Source organism: Punica granatum, chromosome 8, assembly GCF_007655135.1.
Source record: "Punica granatum isolate Tunisia-2019 chromosome 8, ASM765513v2, whole genome shotgun sequence".
Classification (NCBI taxonomy): domain Eukaryota; kingdom Viridiplantae; phylum Streptophyta; class Magnoliopsida; order Myrtales; family Lythraceae; genus Punica; species Punica granatum.
Genome location: NC_045134.1, coordinates 18,365,855 through 18,391,684, shown reverse-complemented (window position 1 = coordinate 18,391,684; position 25,830 = coordinate 18,365,855). Strand labels below are relative to the sequence as shown.

General features: G+C 37.8%; 2 protein-coding genes and 3 long non-coding RNA genes across 5 annotated transcripts; 3 read left to right on the top strand and 2 right to left on the bottom strand.

Annotated features, from left to right (window-relative positions):
* Positions 1 to 262: 262 nt before the first annotated feature.
* On the bottom strand, positions 263 to 4,462 carry LOC116187510. The gene is made up of 3 exons (XR_004152077.1): positions 4,231 to 4,462; positions 2,758 to 2,826; positions 263 to 1,599 (listed from the first exon to the last, which is right to left on the bottom strand). It is a non-coding gene; the product is annotated as an uncharacterized LOC116187510 (long non-coding RNA).
* Positions 4,463 to 4,836: 374 nt separating this feature from the next.
* LOC116188796 (receptor-like protein 9DC3) lies at positions 4,837 to 7,041 on the top strand. The gene is made up of 5 exons (XM_031518266.1): positions 4,837 to 5,089; positions 5,167 to 5,300; positions 5,481 to 5,610; positions 5,946 to 6,387; positions 6,429 to 7,041. The coding sequence occupies exons 1-5, from the start codon at positions 4,837 to 4,839 to the stop codon at positions 7,039 to 7,041; spliced, it is 1,572 nt and encodes a 523-aa protein (XP_031374126.1).
* A 722-nt stretch (positions 7,042 to 7,763) lies between these two features.
* On the top strand, positions 7,764 to 9,860 carry LOC116189245. Its single transcript, XR_004152363.1, has 3 exons — positions 7,764 to 7,951; positions 8,968 to 9,036; positions 9,556 to 9,860. It is a non-coding gene; the product is annotated as an uncharacterized LOC116189245 (long non-coding RNA).
* Positions 9,861 to 10,529: 669 nt separating this feature from the next.
* On the top strand, positions 10,530 to 13,889 carry LOC116188795 (receptor-like protein Cf-9 homolog). The gene is made up of 2 exons (XM_031518265.1): positions 10,530 to 13,294; positions 13,498 to 13,889. Exons 1-2 carry the CDS (start codon positions 10,530 to 10,532, stop codon positions 13,517 to 13,519), a joined length of 2,787 nt encoding a protein of 928 aa, XP_031374125.1. The 3' UTR covers positions 13,520 to 13,889.
* Positions 13,890 to 14,136: 247 nt separating this feature from the next.
* Positions 14,137 to 14,914, bottom strand: LOC116187488. Its single transcript, XR_004152069.1, has 2 exons — positions 14,723 to 14,914; positions 14,137 to 14,524 (listed from the first exon to the last, which is right to left on the bottom strand). It is a non-coding gene; the product is annotated as an uncharacterized LOC116187488 (long non-coding RNA).
* Between the last annotated feature and the right edge of the window lie 10,916 nt (positions 14,915 to 25,830).

Genomic DNA, 25,830 nt, shown 5'->3' with positions numbered 1-25,830 from the left:
TGTTGCTAATTTTATAATTAAAGATAATTTAAAATTTTAAAAATTTAAAAAATCGAGAAAATTTCATTCAGAATTGGAGCGTTCTAAGGCCATCTGGCCTGGCCCACCTCGTATCTTGTTTTACATATATATATATATATATATATATATATATACATGTATAGATATATTTATGTCTATATCTATATATCTATATCTGGATTGTATATGAGAACAAAGAGGTGGTTGGTGAAAGACAAGCTGAGTCAATTGTTTCTGAGGAATAAAAAAAGAAATTAATTGTAAATTGGGGCAGGCTCTTGCAGCTAGCTTGTTAATTCGAACATCTATAAGTTAAGTTATGCAGTCAACCGATGATGCTGATGTTCTGAAATCAAAATTCTGCCGGCAGAATGCTGTTCGGACATATGGCTCATTATATTCCAGAGTTGGTGAAGGAGGAGATGGTCAAGCCAAAGCTTAATCATCGGCTCTAAGACAAAAGAAAAAGACATATGTTAAGGACGATGAATCAAAAGAAATGAGTTACCGTAAGGTAATTCATTCCATCATAACACGACAATTTCATCCTTAGTCAGTGATCAGCACTAGTAAAAAGATCATGAGGAACATTTGCCTCTACTTTTCCTCCTCGCTTTCCTACGGCATTCTATAATAGATGTTTCTGTTCTCACCACATCATCCCATTCGTCCCAGCATAGGAGCCATATCGATGAGTGTGCAGCCTGGCTTCGGTTTAGCAATTCATTCGTCATCTCAAGAAGTGCCTCTGAATACTACTGCAATGAACTTGCCTCCATCACTTCATATCCAAAGACGGCCTCGTGCAAGAAGGGCACTGATTGCTGCTCATGGGATGGGATCACATGCCACTCAGCAACAAATTACGTGATCGGCCTCGACCTTAGTTGCAGTTGGCTCCTCGGAGCCCTCCATTTTAACAGCACTCTCTTCTCGCTCCCCAATCTTTGGCGTTTCAACCTTGCTGGTAATCATTTCAAGGGCTCAAGAATTTCACCCAGGTTCGGTACTTTAGGCAGAATGACGCATCTTAATCTCTCTCATTCTGCCTTCCAGGGTCCTGCTCCACTAGAGATCTCTCACCTTTCCGGACTAATTTTACTCGATCTTTTTTGTGGTTCCTATGCTCGAAGGCTTCTATCAATAGACTATGATACTTTCAGATGGCTTATACGTAATCTCACGCAGCTGAGAGAACTTGCTCTTGATGGCATAGACATGTCTAGAATTTCTCCTACTTCCCTGACGAACCTCTCTTCCATTCTAACATCTCTGTCTTCATGAGTGCTGTCACGACCCGAAATTTCGGCAAAATTTCCCCTATATTTCCTCCAATCCATTATCACGTAAAAACTATTTGCATAAAATCCTATTTTCCATAAATCCCCCAAAATATATATAATCAATCCAGCAAATTCTAAACATCAATAATACACTAAACAAAATTTTCAGATCGTAACATTTTCAAATCCATTCTATACAAAAAGAATATCTATCAAATAACTAAAGTCCTTACCTAGTTCTCCGAGCTGATCCCCGATATCAAAAAGTGGTTCTTCCGCGCAGCTAGAAGCTTATCTGGAAAAAGATATGCATGGCGTGAGCTGCATCTCAGTAAATACTATATTCCAAAGCAAAATGACTTATTATTAAATAAATATTTAATTGCAACCCACCAAATATTCAAATAAATAATACAGTCACATCGAATCCAACTATCAACTCATCGCACACATATACTATATATATATATATATATACACACACAACTATATTAATAATTATATCCAATATAGTAACTAAATTTAGGTTCTACTAACAAATACACACACAACTCTTCCAACCATTTCCCTAACATCCAATATCACATAAACATCAAATATCCATTCATCGGCATTCCATAGAAATTCACAACACAATCACTTGATAGACTAAACTTCAACAACAACACGGCTTTTACAGAACATCTTCAGACAATCTCAACACTCATCACATCACCAACAAACATACCAGACAACCAATATACAACACAACCAATCAATAAAGCCATAGGGTTGCATTTCCTCGCAACAGAATTATGACAGTACTGTGACTCCGCACATCTCATTCATATCATCCTCAACTCCCAATATCCATGTCTCATAAGCGGAGGCTGCCCATTATCCTTCGACAGTCGGAGTCTAGGCGTCCATTTTGTATCCCGCCGGATCAACGGTCTAGACGTCCCTTTTTGTATCCCGCCGGATCAGCGGTCTAGGCATCCTATTTATATACCGCCAGATCAACGGTCCCATAGCTATAATCAAACAACAATCACAAGCATAAACAATCGCAACCATGCCATCTCACCTCATATATCATTATACACAAGCGCAATCCCAATCACATTCCAATGGGAGCATATTCACATGACACATCCCATACACAATTAGCATCCTCATGTATCCATACCAATTTCCTATTTCCAAATTATCACAATATCATCACATATCTCCTATATAATCAACATATATATACTATCACGCCACATATCACATGTCAAAGTGAAACAAAAAGGGCAATATCTCTCACATCAATTCACACAACCTAGCAAGACCGATTTCTTAATCTCTAACTATCACAATATTCTTCTTAGATAATTTATATATATATAATACATCATTTTACAAGGGAATAGAGTACTCACATAACATATATATATATATATATCATTTCACAATGGAATGAAGTACTCACAGATAATTCCCAAAAGAATAGTTCACTGGCTCGAGCCTTTAGAATCCAGATATTCGGTCTCCTCAATCCCTATCCATTACAATCATAAAATATCACATAATATGCAAAATAATATCATAATATACATGTTAGTTCTGTCAAACTATTGTTCCCGCTTTACATAAAGTAGAGGAATACTTTACTGAACAAGTCCCCCATTAATCTACGAATGAGAACATTAAAAATAAAACTTCCTCTACCCCCATGATCAAACTTTCACCCAAACAATCGCAATCAATAGAAATTGTCAAGTATAAATTAAGAATGTAAATTCAAATCCTTTGTCAAAACTCCGAAAACTCAATCAAATTCATCTAATTGAATTCCTTCGGCTCTAGACATGACTAAATTCACTCTAACAAGAGATAACTCTAACTTCACTAAACTCATTAGACACCCGTACTTAAGCTATGAAAAACTCACTTACTTCAATTAACTAACCCAAATCGTATAAGGAAGAATACAATTAAGTATATAAGTTCAACCCCTTCATCAATGCTCTGCAACTATTGCCTCTTCAGTCTCTATATCCCATAAGCATGACAATCTTTAAGGGCCTGTTTGGTTTCCCAATATTATTTTAAAATCACAATTCTAACTTAATTCTACCCACTACAAAACAAAATAACTCATACAAAGTCAAAGAGTGGGCCCTATTTATACCACTTTTTTCCACAACAAAACAACATAATTTATACAAAGTCAAAAGGTGGGCCCCATTTATACCACTCAAAATCAAAATCAAAATCTAATTTTAAAATCCTACTATGAAACCAAACGCAACCTAAGTTATATCAAGTTCGTACTCCATATTTACCAAGTTCATACTGACAAATGGTACCCCATCATCCTTAAAGAAAAGTCATTAAAACGCATGGGCTCCAACTTATAGATAGATAATCAATCGTCACTGAAAAAAATGCTTAATAATTCAAGACAAAATGAAATTCCCTGCTGCCATTGCCATCACGGCCAATTCCACCACCTAAATATTAGCTCACTATACATCTTGCCATTAGTTAGTTTATTTGACATTGTATAACCGTCATTAGTATCTTAAAAGTTCCCCAATGCAATTTCATCAATCCTTACCATAGTTGACCACTCACTCTGCGCTCAATTTCATTTCGTATTCCTCTTATTTCATTTCAGAATTTATTCAAGGCAAAACCCAAAACTTGTCTAGGCAAGAAAAATAAATTCGATCCTGTCCAACCCAAGTAAACTATCAACTCAAGCGCAACAATCTAAAATCAAGCAAACTCAACCATGAGGAACTATACATAGTTCACAACCACATCTATACCCATTCAAGTTCGTAAGACTCACTAGCTTCATCAAATTTAACTAATTTTCACACAGGTCAAGCCTCAAGCAAGGAAAACACAAAAATTTAAGTATATTGGCTAACTTGACTAATTTGGAGAAATCTACCTCGTTTCGAGTCTTAGATGAAAATAAATCCCATGAAACTTCCTCAAATTGTTTAACCTTCAAACCTATAACCAAAATCTCAGATAAAGAGAGGTTGGAAGGGAAACAGGTGACCACAGGATCGGACTTTCAGGGACATGCACGGAGATTCCTCTGCTTCTGCAGGTTCCTCCCACTTCATCCTATTCTCTCTCTCCCTCTCCCTCTCTCTCTCTCTTCCCCTGTTTTTGCTCTGTTTCCTTCTTCCTTTTTATTCGAAGAACACCCCCCATAGTCCAAAACAAAACAAGAAAAAGCAAAAGAAAGAAGTCAATGGCGGTGGAAACTCAGAAAAAAATGGGGGAAAGAGTCTTGGGCCACGTGGGGCCCTTTGCAACCTTTTTTTTCTTCTTCTTCTTTTTTTTTCCCTTTCTTTCAGCCACCTAAACGTGATATATAATATACATGCCTAAGTATATGTATGGATATATGCATATGTATGCAGGTTTGAAAAAAATAAAAGAATGCCGGGTCTCACAAGTGCCATCTGCAAGGGACATTCCCAATTGACATCTTCAATCTCCCAAACGTCCGCAGTCTCTCCCTCTTTGATAATTCTAATTACACATGCACTCTCCCACAGACAAACTGGACCGCTCCACTGGTCTCCTTGGATCTATCATCGAACAACTTCCAGGGTTCAGTTCCTGCTTCCTTGGGGAATTTGATATCCATGAAGTATTTGGAAATCTTGATGACCTTACCCACTTAGACCTCAGCAGTATAGTGGACTTTGAATTGTTTGCCAGGCTTAAAAATCTGCCGTACCTCAACCTTAATGACAACCTCATCACTGTGCTGTTGCAAAGCAAGGGAGATTGTTCCTTATGGAGCCTCCGATTATTGGAATTGCGTGGTTGCAACTTGTCCTCATTCCATATTTCTTGAGTTCATCAGGGAAGCTAGAAGCATTGGATCTTTCTGGAAACATTATCAGTGGAAGGATTCCTGAATGGTTTTGGAGAATAGGGGCATCCTTGATTCTGTCATCTAATAATTTCATTGGAGAGATCTCATATTCAATCTGCCAAGTCAGTTCACTAAGATTTCTAGACCTCTCATATAAGATTCAGTGGAACCATCCCAAGATGTCTGGGAAAAATAAGCAGCCTGTTCTACGTGTATGCCTCAAGCAACAATTTCACTGGAGAGATCCCATCCTCAATATGCCGAGGGAGTTCAATAGCATATCTAAGCCTCTCAAATAACAGACTCAACGGCACCATTCCAAGATGTTTGGGAAATTTAAGCAGCCTTTACTTGTTGGAGCTGTGCGACAATCTATTGCAAGGTCCGATGCTGCGATCTCTGGCAAATTGTACGAGCTGGCGGCGTTTAAAGGTCAGTAACAACGAAATAAATGACACTTTACCACATTGGTTAAATGCTACCAACAGCTTGGGAAATCTAGATTTGCAGTCAAACAAGCCTCATGGAGTCGTTAAAAATCTGTTTTCTCTGCACCTTTTATACATACGCCTCTCTAATAACAATTTTGACGGCTCACTTCCAGTCCTACCACCCACTGTAGAATACTACATCATTTCAAATAAGTTTAGTGGACACATTCATTATCAGATCTAAGGCCACTATGCTAAAGTTCATCGACCTATCCAACAATGGCTTGACTGGCTCCATTCCTCACTGTTTCATAAACTTCAATGCCTCTTTATCAGTATTGGATCTCCGGGCAAACAATCTTGTTGGTCAGATATCAGAAATATTCATCCCGGAGATCAGGTTAAGGACGATTTGCTTGCTTCAAAATCAACTTCAAGGCAGACTGCCACGATCTTTGGTGTATTGTAAGAATTCAGAAGTTCTGGATCTCAGTAAAAGTGAGTTGGAAGGTGGCTTCCCTTACTGGTTGGAATCTCGTCTGTATCTGCAAGTACTTGTACTGAGATCCAACATGTTCCAAGGTCTGGTCGATAGTTCTAGACAATCTGATCACCCTTTCCCAGAACTGCGCATTGACCTCTCTGTCAATGGGTTTTTCGGCCCATTGCCGGCTAAATACCCTGCCAACTTGATAGCCATGAAGGATGAGAATAGAAGCGGTTTACAATATATAGGTGAGGGAATGTATCAAGATTCCATTGTGGTGGTCATGAAAGGGTTGGAGTTTGAGCTGTTTCAATTTTGACTGTATTCATTAGCATCAACTTGTCCTGCAAATTCTTCGAAGGAGAGATTCCAAAAGTAATTGGAGATTTGACGGCACTCAAGGGACTCAACTTTTCTCATAACAGTCTCCCAGGCACCATCCCTTCTTCTATGGGAAATTTGACTAGTCTTGACTGGCTGGATCTCTCCTCAAACAAGCTCAGCCGGGAAATCCCCAGGGTATTGGCGGATCTTACTTCACTCTCCTTCTTGAATCTCTCGAGTAATCAGCTCGCAGGACCAATTCCTCAGGGCCTGCAGTTCAATACGTTCGAGAACGCCTTTGACAGGAATCCCGATCTGTGTGAGCGTCCCTTGCCAAAGCCATGTGGGAATGAAGCAGGACAAAGGCAACCCTCAACAGACCATGAAGAAGAGGAGACAGAGTCTGGCAGTAGCATTGAATGGAGAGCTGTACTGATGGGCTATGGATGCAGACTTGCGTTCAGGATCTCTGCCGTGTACATTATGCTAGAAACGAGGAGACCAAGATGGTTGGTGAGAATGGTTGAGAGGAAACGTCTCGGGAGAGCAAATAGACCAAAGAAAGATGTTGCTCCAAGAAATCACGCCAGGTACTTCTTCATGACAAATTTTCCTGATTAATACCTTTTCATGACAGCTTTTCCTCTATCTAATTTTCTCCACGAAAAGTTGTAAAACATTCAGGAGGAGCACAAGACGTCAATGAAATGGAAAATGGAGTCTTCCAACAACAGATCGAGAGGAATATCATCTCCAGAAACCTCGGGGACTTAAGCTTTAGCTTCTCTATTATATTTTTGGACTGTTACATAACATGTATGTTAACTGAGATACAAACTGAGAGTGTCTGTATGATATTTTTCTATGTCCCCAATCAGGAAGATGAATGAACAGTTAATTATTCGATATCTTAACATACAGATTTTTCTCGACCCGGCAAAATTGAGCCATGCTCCCTGAGGTGTCTCAGCATATCACAATCAATCATCATCCCGATTGAGCATATTCATTCACCGTAAGAAACCATGTTGTCACGAATCATGAAAAGAATACAAGAGATACTAATCAAATCTAGCCTCTCCGAATAACGCTCTACTAGTCTTTTTGTGAGACCGGTCAACCGAACATATATATATATATACATATAACATATACAAATACATGCTTACGTAATATACATGTAAATTATACACCATGAATTTTTGTGGCTGGAAAAAAAAAATAATAAATAAATAAATAAAAAGAGGGGTAGCAAGGGACCCCACGTGTACTTCATTCTCTCCCTCGGTAACCCACCGCCATTGACCTTTTCTTTTCGATTTCTGCTGTGTTCTCTGCTGAAATAGTAGAAGGAAAAACAGAGCAGAACAGAGGGGAAAGAGAGAGAGAGAGAGAGAGAGAGAGAGAGAGAGCTAAGGTGCAAAGTTAGAGGAGAATTGAGGGAAACGAAGTAAGGAGAGTCGGGATTTGGGAAACAAACCTCAGAATTGAAGCTGAAAGTTGCAATTGCGTAGATAAACAACATGGTTTGGTATGTTCAAGCTGAAATAGTTGTGTTGGTTGTGTTTGTTTGTCTTATTTCTATTTGTTCTTTGGATTATCTTGCATGTGGGTAATATAGATTGTTTTATGTTGAATTTCACTTAAGCAACTAGAGGAGTTTAAGTTCCTACGATCATCTATGCCTTCTTGAAAGTATATATATATATATATATATATATGCAGGCGTATATATAAACATGTGTATGCATATATCTTGTTCTTTGAGCCAATTGATAATTAGAGGTTGGTAAAATAATTCCCAATAATGCCAATTCAATTTCTGACTTGGGGAGTGTTCTTGCATAGAAATTTTCCGTAGGATTAACTGAGGTTGCTTACTGTGAAGTTTAAGGGAAGTGTTGGAAGTGGAAATCTGTTTTGAGTAGTAAGTTGAATAAGTTGGATTGATAATTCGATATAGTATTTTAGGAGCTGAGTTTTGTCGAGGCAATTGGCTTGCCGTTACTGTGGTGCTGGAGTGTTTTATAGTTATTTTAATAAGCTAAAAATTTGGAGTTGTGTTCATGAGATGATAAGAACACTTGTCATTTGCTTAGAGTTGGTTGTATGAGTTCACTAAGGCAACAAATTGAAGAAGTTAGATGTTTTTGCTTGATGGTTAATTGGGTATGGAGACCAACTTTATTGGGTTGCTGCATAGTTGCTTATTAACAATTGAATATCGAGCCTCTTCGAATTTACTAATTCAAAATGATTATGAGATAATAACATGTTTTAATGAGGAATTGAGGAGTGAGGAGAACTGAGTAATGATTGGTGGATAATAAGGAGTAGAGAGTGGGATGAACCGGTGTATGGAAGTAACTTTAATTTTAATAAAAATGGAGAAACAATTAAACGGACTAGCATGTAATGTCATTATTATGCATATTATCTTATTCTTATGTGGGTGCTTGTGATTAATAGGAACAAGAGAGTTGAATTGATGTATATTTATGTTTTTATTTGGTATATTATCTAACATTTGTGCTTGGATATGAATAGGGGCTGAGGAGACCGAGATTATACAACCAGATAGCTCGACTCATTGAGTTATCATTTTGAGGGGTCTTAGTGAGTACTTTCTTCCATCGTAAAATGATAGTAAATACTTATATGTGTTGTTATAGAAGTGGAGGTGACTAAATGATTGAGGAATATAGTTGATATATGTGTTGAGTATGCTAGTAGTATTGTGTGATTATAGCCATGAGGCCGTTGGACCCGGCGGAATAGCAAAAAGGGGCACGAACGGCCGCTGGACCCGGCGGAATAGCAAAAAGGGGCACGAACGGCCGCTGGACCCGGCGGAATAGCAAAAGGGGCACGAACGGCCGCTGGACCCGGCGGAATAGAAAAAGGGGCCCCTTTATGAGATATGATGATGAAGATAGGCGTATAATTTACTTGAGATTTGTTTGTTGAGTTAGTTGTATGAACGGATTAGGTTGGTATTAGACTCAATATTGCGGTAGAGTATATATATATATATATATATTTGATTGACTATGAATTATGAGTGTATTAATTCATTTTACTTTGGAATATCGTACTCACAGAGATGCAGCTCACCCCCTGCATATATTTTTCCAGGAGAGCTAGGAGCTCGACTAATCGCACAGGATATCTTTTTGAACAACGGGGATCGGCGCCAAGGGATCTTTTGCAGTAGGGCCACTCCTAGTATAAGTAGTAAGTTCTTGTAGAATGTTAAAATTAAGTTACGACCTGAAACTTTTGTTTAGTTGGGTTAGTGATATGGTTGTGGAAAGTACTCTCTTGAGAGTTATATATATATCCAAACCGGCTGAATTGGTTATATGCTTTTGATATGGCTTGCTAAATTGGTTAACTATTTGGGAGGTGGAAAACATGTTATGAATAAATTGTTTATGTGATAATGGATATCGAGAAAACATAGGGGAAACTCTGCTGAAATTTCAGGTCGTGACACTTTTCGTCACGAATCATGATGTCATTATAGTTTTCATTTAGAAGGAAATCAAATTCAAAAAACCCAATTCAATGTTCTGAAAGCATAGGAAAGCCAAAAATTTCCAAGAAATTGGAGCACGGCGTTGTTGGTAAAAAAAAACAAGTCGAAGACAAGATGCTGAACATCTTGATGGATTCCTGAAATGAATAAGACACATTTAGATTTAATAATAGCTGAGATCGTAGGTTAGTGCAGGCCCATGTTGCTTCAAAGACCTTAATTTCTACGGTCAAGCCATGATGATGTCTGCCTTCTGAAAATAAAACTCTGCCGATAGAATATGCTGTTGGGATATATGTCTCATTATAGATAGACTCTCCCCGGGTAAGAGAAGGAACACATAATCCAACAGAACAAGAACAAAGATCCTATTGTATATGTTGAGTCAAACAAGGAGTTCTTTCTTCTCTGTTTCCCCTCTGATGTCGTGTTCCATAGTTAATGAAGGACATTGTCAAGCCAAAGCTTAATCACTTGCTGTCAGAAAGAAAAGACAGAGACTAAGGACAAGGAGCCGAAGGAAATTAGATACAAAGCTAAAGCTTCATCACTCAGTATCAGTATTAGTAAAATGATGAGGATTTGCCTCTTCCCCTTCCTCCTCATTTTCATCTTACGGCATTCTACATTGGCCTCTGTTCTTGCCGCATCATCCCACCATTTGAGCCATATTGGTGAGTGTGATGCCTTGCTTCAGTTCAGCAACTCATTCATCTTCATAAAGGATGCATCTATAAATCAATGTGACGAAGACTCCTCCACCACCTCATATCCGAAGACGGCCTCGTGGAAGAATGGCACAGATTGCTGCTCATGGGATGGAGTCACATGCCACGGAGCAACAAATTACACGATTGGCCTTGACGTCAATTGCAGTTGGCTTCGAGGAAGACTCCATTCCAACAACTCCCTCTTTTCACTCTCCAATCTTCGGTGGCTCAACCTTGCCGGTAACGATTTCAAAGGGTCACGAATTTCACCCAGGTTCGGTATATTTACAGAGTTGACACATCTCAATCTCTCTCGTTCTGCATTCTCTGGGATCATTCCTCCAAAAATCTCTCAGCTTTCCAGCCTAATTTCATTCGATACCTCTTACAACCTTTATGACGACTATGATACTGATCGTTATCTAGAAATAGAAGATCATAGTTTCAAATGGCTTGTAGGCAATCTCACTCAGCTGAGGGAACTTCACGTTGATTATACTGACATGTCCAGAGTTTCTCCTATTTCCTTGACCAAGCTCCCTTCCACTCTATCCTCTTTAAGTCTTCGTGGCTGTAAATATACGGGCCCAATCTCTCTGATACTTGGAAACCTTGACCACCTTACCTACTTGGATCTCGGATATAACAACATCAGCGATACCGTGGACTTTGAAATGCTTGCACCACTAAAAAATCTCGAGTGCATTTACCTTTCTGGAAACAACCTCAGCATGCTGTTGCAAAGTGATGGGAACTGTTCCTTCCCAAAGCTCAGAGTGTTGGGATTGTCAGGATGCAACTTGACCGTATTCCCGTACTTTTTGAGATCTTCAACTGTCATGTATTACTTGGATCTTTCCAGAAACCTGATCAGTGGACGGATTCCTGAATGGGTTTGGAGAGTAGGGAGGGACACATTGACATCCTTGTTTTTTTCATCTAATAATTTCACCGGAGAGATCCCATCTTCAATCTGCCAATTGAGTTCATTAAACTATCTTGATCTCTCAAATAACAGACTCGTTGGCACCATTCCGGGATGTTTGGGAAAGTTGAGCAGCCTCATTTGGTTGGTTCTGAGCCATAATATATTGCAAGGTCCTCTGCCACGATCTCTAGCAAATTGCACGAGCTTAGAGATTTTCAATACCAGTTACAATGAAATATATGACACTTTCCCGGACTGGTTAAATGCTAGCTACAGCTTGGAAACCCTAGATCTGCAGTCAAACAAGTTTCATGGAGCCATTGAAATTTCCCTCTTTCAGCTTTCATACGTAATCCTCTCCAACAACAATTTTGCTGGACAGTTGCCAAAGGATTTCGCTGTAAATTCAAGTGCTGATTTCATCGATTTAGCCAATAACAATTTTGAAGGACCACTTCCAATTCCACCACGCAATATTGGGTTCTATTCCATTGCAAACAATAAGTTTAACGGAGAAATTCCTTATCAGATCTGCAGCGCCACTGAGCTAGATGTCATCGACCTGTCGAACAATAGTTTGACTGGCACCATCCCTACCTGTTTCATGAATTTTTTTGCCTCTATATCTGTATTAAACCTTCGAGCAAACAAGTTTGTTGGTCAGATACCAGAGATATTCATCCCTGGAACGAGGTTGAGGACGATTCGCTTGAGTCAAAATCAACTCAGAGGCACCCTACCACGATCTTTGGGATATTGCAAGCATTTGGAAGTTCTGGATCTTTCTGAAAATGAGTTGGAGGGAAGCTTCCCTTATTGGTTAGAAACTCTTCCAAATCTGCAAGTACTTGTCCTGAGATCCAACAAGTTCAGCGGTTCGGTTGATAGTTCCAAGACAAGTGACCATCCCTTCCCAAAATTGCGCATTCTCGACCTCTCTGACAACAGGTTTTACGGTCCATTGCCGGCTAAGCACTTTGCCAAACTAAAAGCCATGGAGAATGAAGAGAAAAGTAGTTTACGATATATGGGCGATGAATACTATCAAGATTCTATTGTGGTGGAGATGAAAGGCGTAAAGATTGAGCTGGTGAAAATTCTGACCATGTTTACAACCATTGACTTCTCAAGCAACTTCTTCACAGGAGAAATTCCACGAGTGATTGGACATCTAAAGGCACTCAAGGGACTAGACTTGTCTCACAACAATCTGACTGGCAAAATCCCTTCTTCTATGGGGAATCTCACCGAACTCGAGTGGCTGGACCTCTCCTCAAACAAGCTCAATGGGATTATCCCTAAAGGATTGGCGGATCTTACATGGCTCTCCTGCTTGAATCTCTCAAATAACCAGCTCGTGGGACCGATTCCACAAAGTACGCAATTTGACACGTTCGACCACTCCTTTGACGGGAATCCTCGACTCTGTGGCCATCCATTGCCAAAAGAATGTGGGAATGATCCAAGGCAAACACACACCCCTGCTCTCCATGAAGAAGAGGAGACAGAGTGCAGCAATAGCATTCAATGGAGAGTGGTACTGATGGGCTATGGATGTGGACTTTCCATCGGGATTTCAACTTGTTACATTATGCTGGAGACGCGGAGACCGAGGTGGTTGACGAGAATGGTTGAGAGGAAACGAGCCAGGAAAACAAATGGGCCCAAGAGAAATGCTGTTCTGGGAAATCTCACCTGGTACTTTTCACAACTGATTTTCCATTCATATATGTGAGACTGCATGTCTTCAAATATGCATACGTCATCATCACCATTCACTAGCACCCACACTTGATGTATCTTTAAGGTTATGCATTTCTCGTTTAGGTCTCGTGACAGATTCAGTTTGTTTAACCCCAAAAGGTTTCTGATAATCGTAAAATGCTCGATTTTCATCTCAGGAGGTGCACCAGAGGTCAATGAAATGGGGGACAAGGCAAGAGATAAAGCATGGCAGCGTCTCTGTTTCGTCGATGCCCTTGGTCGTTAATATGTTGTCTTTGGTATTATGCTGTAGACACTATCAGGAAAATGGACAGTTACCTGATAGGTTCTACAGTAAAAAAGTATGCCATGTTATCTTTCGTATGTAAATTCTCGAATACTAGATAATAACTTCAACTACAGGACAGTTGACAGTATTATTTCCGCATTTCTACCATACAGTCACAGAACCTAGATGTAAGAATGGAAGTAAGCACCCACCAGCCACCTCCGCCCTAATTGACACTGCTCGAACTCAATCTGATCCTGGTGAAGTGGCTCCAAAATATGAGAACAATGCAGTAAATCCCACAACCGGCTAAACAGCCAACCTCCTGAACTGAATCTCGACCAGCAATGACACATCTATTATCATTCTCAATCCGACAGCACAGGACCTCCTTGCAAAGAAGGAAGCTTTACGAGATTAGCGGACTGAGATTACCACCAAGTACGATTACACCAGGAATCTCGTTGTCTCAACAATAAACTGAAGACCCTAAACTTGGGGAACCAAATCCATGAAACTAAAGATTCCTATGGATCAACAGGGAAAAGATTCTGACATGTCTAATCTTATTTATGGCCAGATTGTGATTTGATAATGAGAAACTAAGGAAAAGCCTATCAATCGAAACCATGGATCATAGTTCTTGTCAGAACTAAAAATTTTGAGTCAACAATCGACCTCATTGAATAAAGCAGCATCTCCCCACCTGTTGATCTTTTTTGTTTCTCATCGACTGAGGACAGAAGCCACACTTTCCTACGAAGTCTGTTAACAATCTCTAGCTATATTCCAACTCTCTGAACTTGAGCGTTGCCATAAACTCCTGCCAAGCCTCTGTTCCCGCATTCACCTTTACCATCAGTAAACTCAAGAGGTCAAACAATGAAGGTACTTCCACATTCCGAAAAGGTTTCCACTCTACTGTCTTTCGCTTTCTGGAAACAAAAGAACCACAAGAAAACATGATGGGTTGCAACATATAGCAGTGAATAGGAAAAACAAAATGAGCTGAACACGGAAAATGTTGGATCACAGAAGATCAGATTAGTCATGAATGTTTCAGTCTGATGCAGGCTTAAGTATTCGAGTAAAAACTGCATTATCTTGGCAAGTTCTCTGGGTCTCATACTCACCAATCTATGAACTTAGTCATGACACATGTGGGTATGCAGTCGAATGCTGCAGGAGAAAGAAGTATGCGAACAAACAGCTATGACAAATGGAGTCTTCAAACAATTTAGAGAGGAATTTAGATTTTTTCTGGTTTTGGATTCCTCTATTTTGTTAATTCACCATTATCCCCTAGGTCTGATCGGTTCCTGTTTGTGGGAGGGCTAGATTGTCGATTGAAGTTGTGATGGGCCTCACCTGGTGGGTCTCTATCTATGCCTTCTCTATTATCATTTGCTGTCAAAATGATATATGTATATGTATATATATGTGCATGAGAACCCCCCCTACCCCACTCTTTTTTTTGGTTGGTTTGTTTTGTCTCTTGCATATTGTGTGGTGTGGTGGGTGTTCTAAGGTATTAAAAAGAAGAGAACATATCTGATGTTCTTCATCATAATATGTTATCTTTTGGTATTTCACCATACATCCTCCCTTTGAGGAGATGAACAATGATGATGTGTGTGTGATCTGAATCACAGTATGTCCCTAATTACTCCAGTCTCGGTCCAGCTCTGGTGCCTATGATCTGGTCTTCACCGGCTTATTTCATTTTCAGGGGACATGTTCCCTTACTTTCTCAAGTGGAACGAGGGGGTTCCTGGTTTGTCACCCACCCCTGCCCTAGAGGAGATCACCGACGACCTATAGATCTGCTGGTGGCCTCAGTTAGGGCAGACTCGGCACGGTGGGTAGATGCTTAGCCCCTAGATCTAGATTTCTCTAAATTCTTATGTGATTGGTTAATCGTGTCCTACTGTTTAAGACCACCCAGAAATGATCTGATGAATTGATCCAAATACAGCTCGGGGTGCTCTCGGGGGTAGGGATTTGCTCTGCCCTGAATCTGATAGAACAAACTGGAACAAAGATATTACGTCCTAGGAGATTTTACACTTGGACGTTACTGCTTAAATTCAATCCAGGTCTGATTAACAGCAGATAATTCGTACTCGTAGTACGTGAATCTGATTCTGATTATGAAAGGAAAATAGATCAGATTCATGTTTGGTTTCTGGAAAGTACAATGATGACTGATCAGGCAACTATAATCTGCCCGAATAGTTCAGTCCAAGAGGTAGCTACCAGATTCCATAGATCATGCTCATATGAATGCACATTTATGAAAGCTGGCGTGTATAAATGGGTCGGTCTGTGAACCCAATCAATTCCGGCTAACAGGTGTGTTTATATGGGTCGGTTCATGCACAGCCCAATCAATTCCATCACAGAAACAAATATGAGACCCATGCAGTCAAATTTATGAGCAACTAAGAGGGCTCTGCAGCGATATTAGAACATCTATTATTGTTTTTTTTAACTCTGGCAGCGCAGGATTTCCGTGCAAAGATGGAAGATGAACAATTGCGCAATTTCTTTTTTCGAGGTGAAACCTAGTATCCGGAAGCCCAATTGGGCCCCCACTAATCCAGTTGAGCCAAGTTAGCTCACTAGGGGGTAAACCTTTCCCAGCGTGAATTTTTTGCATTCACAATGACTTGAAACCGAGACCTTGCTTAAGCGAAACAAACACTAAACCACTTGAACCAATCCACGTTGGTTAACAGTTGCGCAATTTCTCATCAACCATAAAAGATGAAAAAGTGCGCTATTTCTCTAGTGGCTGGAACATATTGTAGTCACTGATTAAAGAAACATAACATTGCTTCCCGGCCAGACCCATGCTTCTATCTGCAGATGTGCCAGCTGATGCTCCGTTCGCCTGAAAAAGCTGGGTGATAAACTCCAAAGATATCCCTAGCGCAAATGCCACAAGTAATTCAAATCTCAACATGTACATGCTATACCGAGACATCAGCAAATCAGTTACATTCTTGGTGCAGAATTGAGAAATGCTCTTACCGAGGTACAATTTGCTGTTACGATCACAGCTCAGCTGTTCCAGTCAACTGAGACAAAAGGTTATCTAGCCTTCGTGTGATTTATGTTGGCTCCTTTAAAATAATCAGAAATCTGCTCAAAGTGCAACAAGGAAAATGAACAAACTTGATATGCTTTTTCGAGGTAATGATTTTGTCAAAGTGAAGGGGAAGGCATGTTCTATCTTATTGCTAATCCATTTTTTGTGATTAGCAGTGATCCTTACTCCAATGAGAAAAAGGTAAAGAAACCAATAAATAAAAGGTATAAGGCTCAGTAATCCATTGATATGAAGAGGTAGCCAATTGCTTTGCCCGCCTGCCTCAGTTGTAATCTTGTGGGACATCTCTAATTAGGCCATTCGAAAAGCTAAATCTGAGAAAGTTACCATCTATTTCTCATCGATTATTACTCAGATGCTTTGAAGGACTCCGAGGTTGACTCGGGGCGACATATAGTACTCTATTTGTACATACAGTAGACTCAATGTTTTCGCTTGTGTGACTTACATTTTCTTCGGTAGAACTATACCAGCTGTATGGGATCTTTTCGTATTGATTTGGGTAATTAATAGTTGATCCTAACCTTGAACTATATCTGTAGTTTTTTTTATTGGTTGGATGTTTATAATTTGAAAATGAGGAGGCACGAATTGGATTACTACATGTGAAATTAAACAGAAATAGGAGGTTCAGACTTTTATAAAGAGTTGATAGATTTTCTACGGATCGGGTTCCAGTTGTGAGAATAATCTTGAATTGTAATCAATATAATTTTGTTGGCATTGTATATCATATATAGGGTTAATATTTGAGCGGAAGCTAACTGCAAGTTAGTGGGGAAGTTACTGTCCTTCAAATAGTTTCTTGGAAGCGCTTTGTCCACCATCCCAATTTTGAGTGACCAATATATAATTCGTATTTTCTGTCAAATTTGATCTCTTATTTGATGGGTTATACAATCTTGACTTTCTGATATTTGTGATTTAAAGATTTTAAATTCATTATAACATTAGAATATAATGTAATAGTTTATTGTGGAAACCAAAGATGTATATGTTAGTTATTATACGTATGGTCGCATGGTTGTCAGAATCGTGATTCGAATATAGAATCATACGATTTTACGATTCAAGGAGGGTCTACGATTCCGATTCTACCAGAAGAATCGGGATGGTGCAATCGGGCTAGAATCGCGCTCTAAACCGCTGAATCGCAGAATCGAGCCGATTCTATGATTCTGGATTCAGGCCAGATTCGGCTCAAGCTCGAGCCTAGAAGCGGGCCGAAGCCCAGGCCCAGATTGAAGCCCTCTTCCAACCCCGCCCCCGCCCCCCCCCCCCCCCCCAGGCTTCTTTCTTTTCAGTCGCTTTCTTCAGTTAAATGTAAGTCTGTAACCCTAATTTCTTCCATCCTTAATACTTATTCCTTCCAATTCGAGCTTGTTGTTCGACCATTGCCCCTAAATCTTCGAGTTTTCGACGATTTCTGCCCTAAATCTTCCATCCACCTGCTTCTTCGAGCTTCCATCATAACGGGCAATATGATTATTCATTGCGTCGGTACACTGGGAGTTGCGAGTCCACCGACTTGGACTATGGTTCGGTCCGGAGGGTCTATAGTGTTGGGGATCTGTAGGTGATTGTTGTTTCATCCACGATTTAATGGAAAATGCTGACAGTGTCTACGATGCATTAACTGCCATTTGTTTGGGTGGTCCAGTAACACTATTAGTACATTTTTTGTGGTTGGATGCCACAGTTTGAAGATAAAGCAATTAAATTGCTAAGGAAACACAACTGAGCCCCACCTCCAAACCCAAACCGCACCAAAAATTACGCAATTCCATTTAATAGGCCGAGCTTTGCCATATTTAGATTTAATTATATCTCAGCTACGTGAAGTTTTGTTGTATACTGTATAGTGCTGTCTCTTTCTGTTTTTTTGGCTCGGAGATTGGAATCAGGGATGTTAATTTGTTAACATATCAGATGAGTTTGATGCTTTGTATGATGATGTTGTTGGTAACAATGAAGATTTGGATGAGATATGATCTGCTTGTTCATTTTATGTTATGACTTATATTAACCTTTTATTTCGGGAGTTTGAATTATGATTTGGACCTTTAATTTCGATTATTTATAACGATATTTTGTGTTTTTTTGACTTATTGTTGACTTGTTGGTTTATGGTCTTTATTTGAATGAACAAGGATTGTTTTTTTTACTCAAGAATGTATGCTACATAAATATATATATGTTGTCTTTTAAAATTATGGTAGAATCTTACGATTCACGATTCAAATCGCGATTCATGATTCTACGACCCTCGACCGATTCTAGATAGAATCGCAATTCTGACAACCTTGATTATACGTATTAGTTATTATTGCCCCTTAACTTTAAGTACGAACCACTATAATTGTATCTTGAAAGCCAAACTAAAAAAGGAAAATTTTACTTATGTAATTTGAGAAGAAAAGGGACGAAATTTCTGTGTGCAAAGAATATCGGCCCCATTCTTTGCATACAACATATCATTTTATCAATGTGTTGCAGTCTTTCAAGTAACTATGTGCCTTGAGCTTCCGTATGATTCGACTTCTCCTACTTATTGAATAAACAACATTTCTAGATACAAGCATCATGATGTGCTCGGTTTATGCAAATAATTAATGCATCTTAGAATAAACCTTCAATTACATGGATTCGTTGATTTCGTACCATTTGACCTCTCCTGCTTGTCGGATAATCGATTTTTCTAGATATAGGCATCGAGATACGCTTGGTTTATGCAAATAATGCATCTTAGGATAAAAGTTTAATTACATATGAAGGCTAAGTAATTAAATTTTTATCCTAAGATGCGTTATTCGCATGAACTGAGCATATCTCTCGATGCATATACCCAGAAATGCCGTTTATCTGACTAGCAAGACCTGTCGATACATGCAGAATCAATGAATGCGATGTAACAATCTTTATCCCAAGATGCATCGTTCACATAAACCGATTGTATCTCGATGCTTGTATCTAGAAGTGTTGTTTATCCAACAAGCAGGAGAACTCGGATCGTACAGATGCTCAAGGCACATAGTAATTTAAAAGGCTGCAACCCATAGATAACTGTATGCGGAATTTTCATCCCCTAATCCTCCCAATTACATAAATTAATTTTTTCTTCTTAGTTTTGGTTTCATTATTATGGTATATATGGTAGAATAAAAACTACATGAGAAACTTTCGTCCCCTGTAATTAATTTTAAATTAAACTTTCAATCTCGCAAGTTTCTGTTGTACGTACAAAATGAAATCTGGTGTTATAATTGCCTTAGTTTTACTAAGCTAAAGATTTTCTCTTTACATACCCGAGTCAATGGCTGCAAAATGTAATTTATTTTTCCCCGTTGGTTCTTTTTGCATTAGTTTGAATTTAAATTGAAATATACGAAAATTTGTGTTGTATTGAGCTTTTCTAATTGCCACTAATATTGTTACTTTGCTATTAGAAACTTCGACCAAACATCTGAAGTGCATATTGACACAGAGAGAGGTGAGATTGAGATCTAATCAAATGCAATGGGACCATCAAACGTCATTATCTCGAACATCATACCAACTGTTTAGTGATTTTCCTGGAGTGAAAACCAAATAAGCACCGACTCGCCTAATGGGCCTATTGTACGTGACATGTCAATATCACGGCAACAGAATAGCAAGCAGCTGAGATCAACAAGAATCCTACATACGCAGTACCCTGTGTGTCTCAAGCGAATATATGAACGCAGAAATTTCAAAAAATAATAAAAATAATAAAAAAAAAAGGGGCAAAGCAGAAGGACCAAAATGTCGTAGAAAACTTGGGAGGAAACAGATTGCAGGTTGGAAGGAAAGAAATGGAACTCTGTTACGTACCAATTGATGAGCCAGCAATTGATCATGAGGGGGAGACTTGAACGAAAGTGAAGACTTCACTTTCTTCCCACCGACATTCGTACCGAGCACCCATTATATATTATTTTTTAGTATGAATCCTAGTATTTGAAAACCTAATTAAGTCTCGATTAATCCAGTCGAGTCGGGTTGGCCCATTAAAGAGTAAAACTCTCAAACGCGGATTTTTTGCATTCACAAGAACTCGAATCTGAGACATTATTTAAGCGGAATAAGCGTCAAACCACTTGAACTAACACATGTTGGTCTCATTATATATTACTCCTAATGCCTTCTTCTTCTTCTTGTTTTCTCCTTGGGCCCAGGGCCCAATTTGCAATGCAGCAGTACTAAGACTGTGTGTGTGTGTGTGAGGGAGAGAGGGAGAGAGAGAGAGAGAGAGAGTTAAGAGGCGAGGTAGGGTTGCGGTTTAATATGGCTTGGGAGGGTCGACCAACCAAATCCATTCCATTTTAATGGCGGAGTGGAAATAATTAAGCCACAAAGAGAGAGTTAATATTGTTTGTAATAATAAAAGAGAGTGTAGCACAGTGACGCACACCCTCACATGTTGACTTAGAGATCGCATATTCAATACCTAATGTAACTATTCGTATTCTTTTATTAGTTATTAAGGATTTTTCTTTCATTGTATTAGGCTATAAGCCTCCTTTACAATAAAAATATATATTGTATGTAATAAATGTGGAAGCTTAGACCTATAACGTAACTCCTCAATGAGTAGCCGCCAACATAAGAAAGACCGGTTTCATAAGATAAGATAGATACATAAATAGTTTATGAAAATTTTTATTTAACATGTGTTTATAGAAATATATTTCTAAAAATTATAATACTAACTAGATTTTTTTGCTCGTGCGTCGCATGGACTTTTACGCCAAATATATCTATATTTACATAATTCAAAACTTAATTGTTTTAGTTAAATTTCAAAAATTTCATGAAAAGATATTCCATTTTTCTATAGTATATAATACTAATTATATCCAAATATCTTTCGAAATTTTGATCAATTCATATATTACAAATCTGTTGGAGAAACATAAGAAAAATGATGGTATAATGTTTTCAAAATTATAATTTTTCCAATCTGAAAATATTAGTAATGGTAACTTTTTTTCATTGCACTTGCTTTCCTGTTAACTTTTGTTATCACGGGTAATCTCTTTAGAACTTGATCTCTTTATTGTACTATACAATATTATTTTAATTGAGATTTCTAATGATTTATAAAATAAAAAAAAGATTTTGAGGATAATTTTTAGTTTTTCAAAAAAATCAAATTTCATTGTATGTTGTGCTATTCTTAGTCAAATCTTATACATTAAATTTCATGAATTTAAATAATTTTAGCTAAAAGAATCAATTATTTCCATTTATGATTTACTTAATTTAATTTTTATAAGATTTGCAATAGTTTTAAAACATTATGCAATAAAACTTAAATTCATATAATTGTAAATTTTCTTAATTTTCCTAAGATTACAAATATTTATTTACTATTGAAATAACAATAATGATTCAAATTACACATTTACCTCTATGACCTTATAATATTTAAAAAATTACCTAACCCTATTTAATGTGGGGAATACAACTTTCTTATGAAATTATAATATTGAAAAAGTTGGCTTTCTAACCCTATTTAATGTGTGAGATACTACTAATATATATATATATATATATATATTTGTAATTACTCAAATGAGGCTGTGTTGGTCGTCCTGTGGAGTTATGCTCCCAACTGAGAACTAGCATCCTATCGGGCCTTGTCCAACCTCAATGGGAAATGTGCCATTGATACGAGGTCAGTAGCGGAGGAGGGGCAGTGGCTTCCCAACGCTAACGATCACCACCATAGTGAGATCGCCGGCAGCCCTGTAGGTTGCCTTTGCCCATGCGAGGTAGGCACCTTTTTTGGCCTTTGGCCTGCTGTCTAGTTTTGTTGGTTGTGCTATGATTATAATTTTCCTTGCATCATAAATAAACTTTACTTCTCGTGGAGGAAAAACTTCAAAGGGAAGGATTACATGGTTTAGAATGTAATGGGAATAATTCCACTGCTTAAAATGACTTAGAGTGCGTTTGGATTTAAAGTTGAGTTGAGTTGAGTTTTGGTTTTAATTGATTTGTAATGATTGTATTATTGAATTATGAGAAAAAGTGTGAAAAGTAATAAATAATTGAGAGAAAGTAATGATTGTGTTGTTAAATTGTGAAAAAGTAATGAATAGTTGAAAGAATTTAATATTAAAAATTAAATCGAATGGTTAAAAAAATTTTAAAAATGAAAAAAAAGTAATGATTGTGATGTTGAATTGAAGATAAGTGGAGTTGAGTTGAATTGAGTTAAAAAAATTTCAACAAACAAACGCACCCTTAATTTCTGCAGGCGAGCACGACAAAAAATGTCAATGTGGCGCCCATGGGCTTTTCAATTGAAGCTGTTGCCAATCATAAAAGATGGACAAATGCACTATTTCACGAGTTTCCTAATACGTCATCTAATTCCACGGTGGGCTAAAAATAGTATTGCCTTTTGGTCGAACTCACACCTTCGAGTCTACTGGTGCAGATTTTCGGGATGATCCTCTGCGTCTCATGATGAAAGGTGGTAATATCCGCTCAATTCCCCCAGGCAAATGTTGTAAATAGGAGGAATCTGTTACTCAGTTGCCTTAATCTGCACTCCAAATTGAACAGACCACTATAGCAAAAAAAAGTCCTAAAAAAAGAAAATGGAAAAGAAGAATTTTCTCAACAATGATCCAGGTAGTTTATTTGGTTATACCTATTTACTGGGTTTCAAGTTCAACCTGAAAAAAAAAATCTTATATAGTAAACTTACAAATAATAACTACCCATTTTTACACGCATTCTCCCTTCCCATTTTCTCTCTCCCTCCTGACTGGCTTTATAAGAATAATAGTATAGATATTATGCATGCTTATTCTACTATGCACGGCGGGGAAGTGAGGCTTGTGCTTAAGAAGTCAGCTTTGCTAGCTTGAGCTCACAATAATTAGTTTCCCAGTTCTCCACCATTTCTTTTTTTTTTCTTTTTTTTGAAAATTAATTTTTTAGATTTTAAAAATAATTATTTAGAAAGGCATATTATTAATTTATACTTTGATATCCTCATGATATTTCCGGCACGATCAAAAATATGATTTGAGTAATTTTAGTCCAAAGGATCTAAAATTTATATTGTCACATGTAAAATTTTAGTCCACAACAAAATCCTCTCCTGACTCGACTACCAAATACAGAAAGAGGAAGAATTTATATAGTCACATGTAGAAAGAGGATGAATTTATTATCCAGTTGCCTTAGCCTACACTCGAAATGAAAATAGACCTCCAAGAGAAAAAGTTGGAACATAGCAATTTCACATATGGCAATTCCTTCTTACCCCAAAGAAACGCTAATTTGAATCCACATCGATCCACCTCCACAAGTATGCGGCCACTATTCGTTCTAATACAGCACATCACCCTTTACATCCAAACATCCATTTCTTTATCATCACTTAGATGCCTCTGAAGAGCACCCCGTATCTACCGAGAACCATAAATGACTGAAGACTAAAGGATTTTATATATATATATATATATATAAATGATTGAAGGATTTTTAATTACTAAAGCAATAACCGTAGTCAAACTGGAATAAAGATTTTATTAGAATAATCAATATCAAAAATTAGTTTAAAAAATTCATTCTACAAATCAAAATTCAACCAAAGAATAAGAATAAATAAATAAAACTACCGAATTTAGAAGTTCATGGAGAAAAGATTTCCATTAAATTATGAAATAAGAATAAAAAAGAAATGTTCAAGGTATATAAATCATAAAAGCCTTGCTTTTACTGAAGCAACATCGATAATGGAGCTGGAATATAAATTATGTTAAAACAATCAATGTCAAGACAGTCAATCTCGAATGAAGTTTATTCAACAAATTAAAGTTCAATCTAGAAAAAAAAAAGTTCAGAGAAGATTATTAAAACAATCAAAATATCAAAGCAATTAGTTTTAAATTTGCATAAAAAAATTTATTTTACGTATCAAAACTCAACCAAGAGAAAGAAAAATTTGGAGAAGAAAGGAAAAAGAGGTTTAGAATTATATATAAAATATTGTTTTCCTTCAATTGATACTCAGTTAGGGAGAAGGCTATATATATACACGGATGTTGAATTATCAGAGAACGGCAATTATATATTTAACCTTATATATACTTAATCTATATATATTGACCGTTATAATAATCTATATATATTTAATTGAAGCGACAATTATATATATGCCATCTATATATATCTTGGTGCAGCAACTACATCTTTTATATTATATATATAGCAATGCATATATTGTACTACGCTTATTGAGCTATGTTCTTTTATATATAGTCCAAATCTAAATATTTGGAGATGTATTTATAATCTATATATTCTATTGCATAGTTTGTTCTCTTAAATATATATTTCGTTGTGCCTTATGTCATATTTTATTCTCTAATATATATTTCGTTGTGCCTCATGTATAAAATTTATATATATTTCGCCTACCCTTCCCCAGCATCTCCATCAGCATACGCTACCATCATCTTCTTCTCTCTCTCTAACTTTCTCTCTCGGCAACCTCATTCATGCTCCCTCTCTTGAACCACCAGCACCATGTCATCCTTCACTCTCTCGACCTCTTCTCTCTTTTGTGCGAACGTTGGATCTGCACGTAGAATGGAACTTGGGTCATTCTCCGACCAGATTAATCAAAGTGAAGGGAGTCGCTACAATCTACTCGGGGTCATTGGAACCCCGAGCCAATTAGTCACCCAAAGACAAAGGATTTGTACCCAACTATACCACCTATATTTTTTTTCATCGATCTTGAACCAAAGAGTAGGGTCGTGGATTTTATTACACGTGATCTCCAAGTCACGTGCCCTTTCAGTACTCTACTTGTATAAGTTTGCCAATTTTATTTATCAAGTCGAGTTGTACTAGGTCTTCCTGCATCTCACATGATCCTATTCAAATCGAACAATTTGGGCTTACTCGGATGTGTGGCTATATATAATGATCATGGGCCCTATTTAGACTTGGATGAATACGTATGCATGGATCATGGATCAAACGTTCTATGGGCTTCCCATAGGTCCAAAACTATATGTCTGCATGACAACATAAATGATAGGTCCAATTCAACATGGGATGGGCCTAGCATAGCCCAAA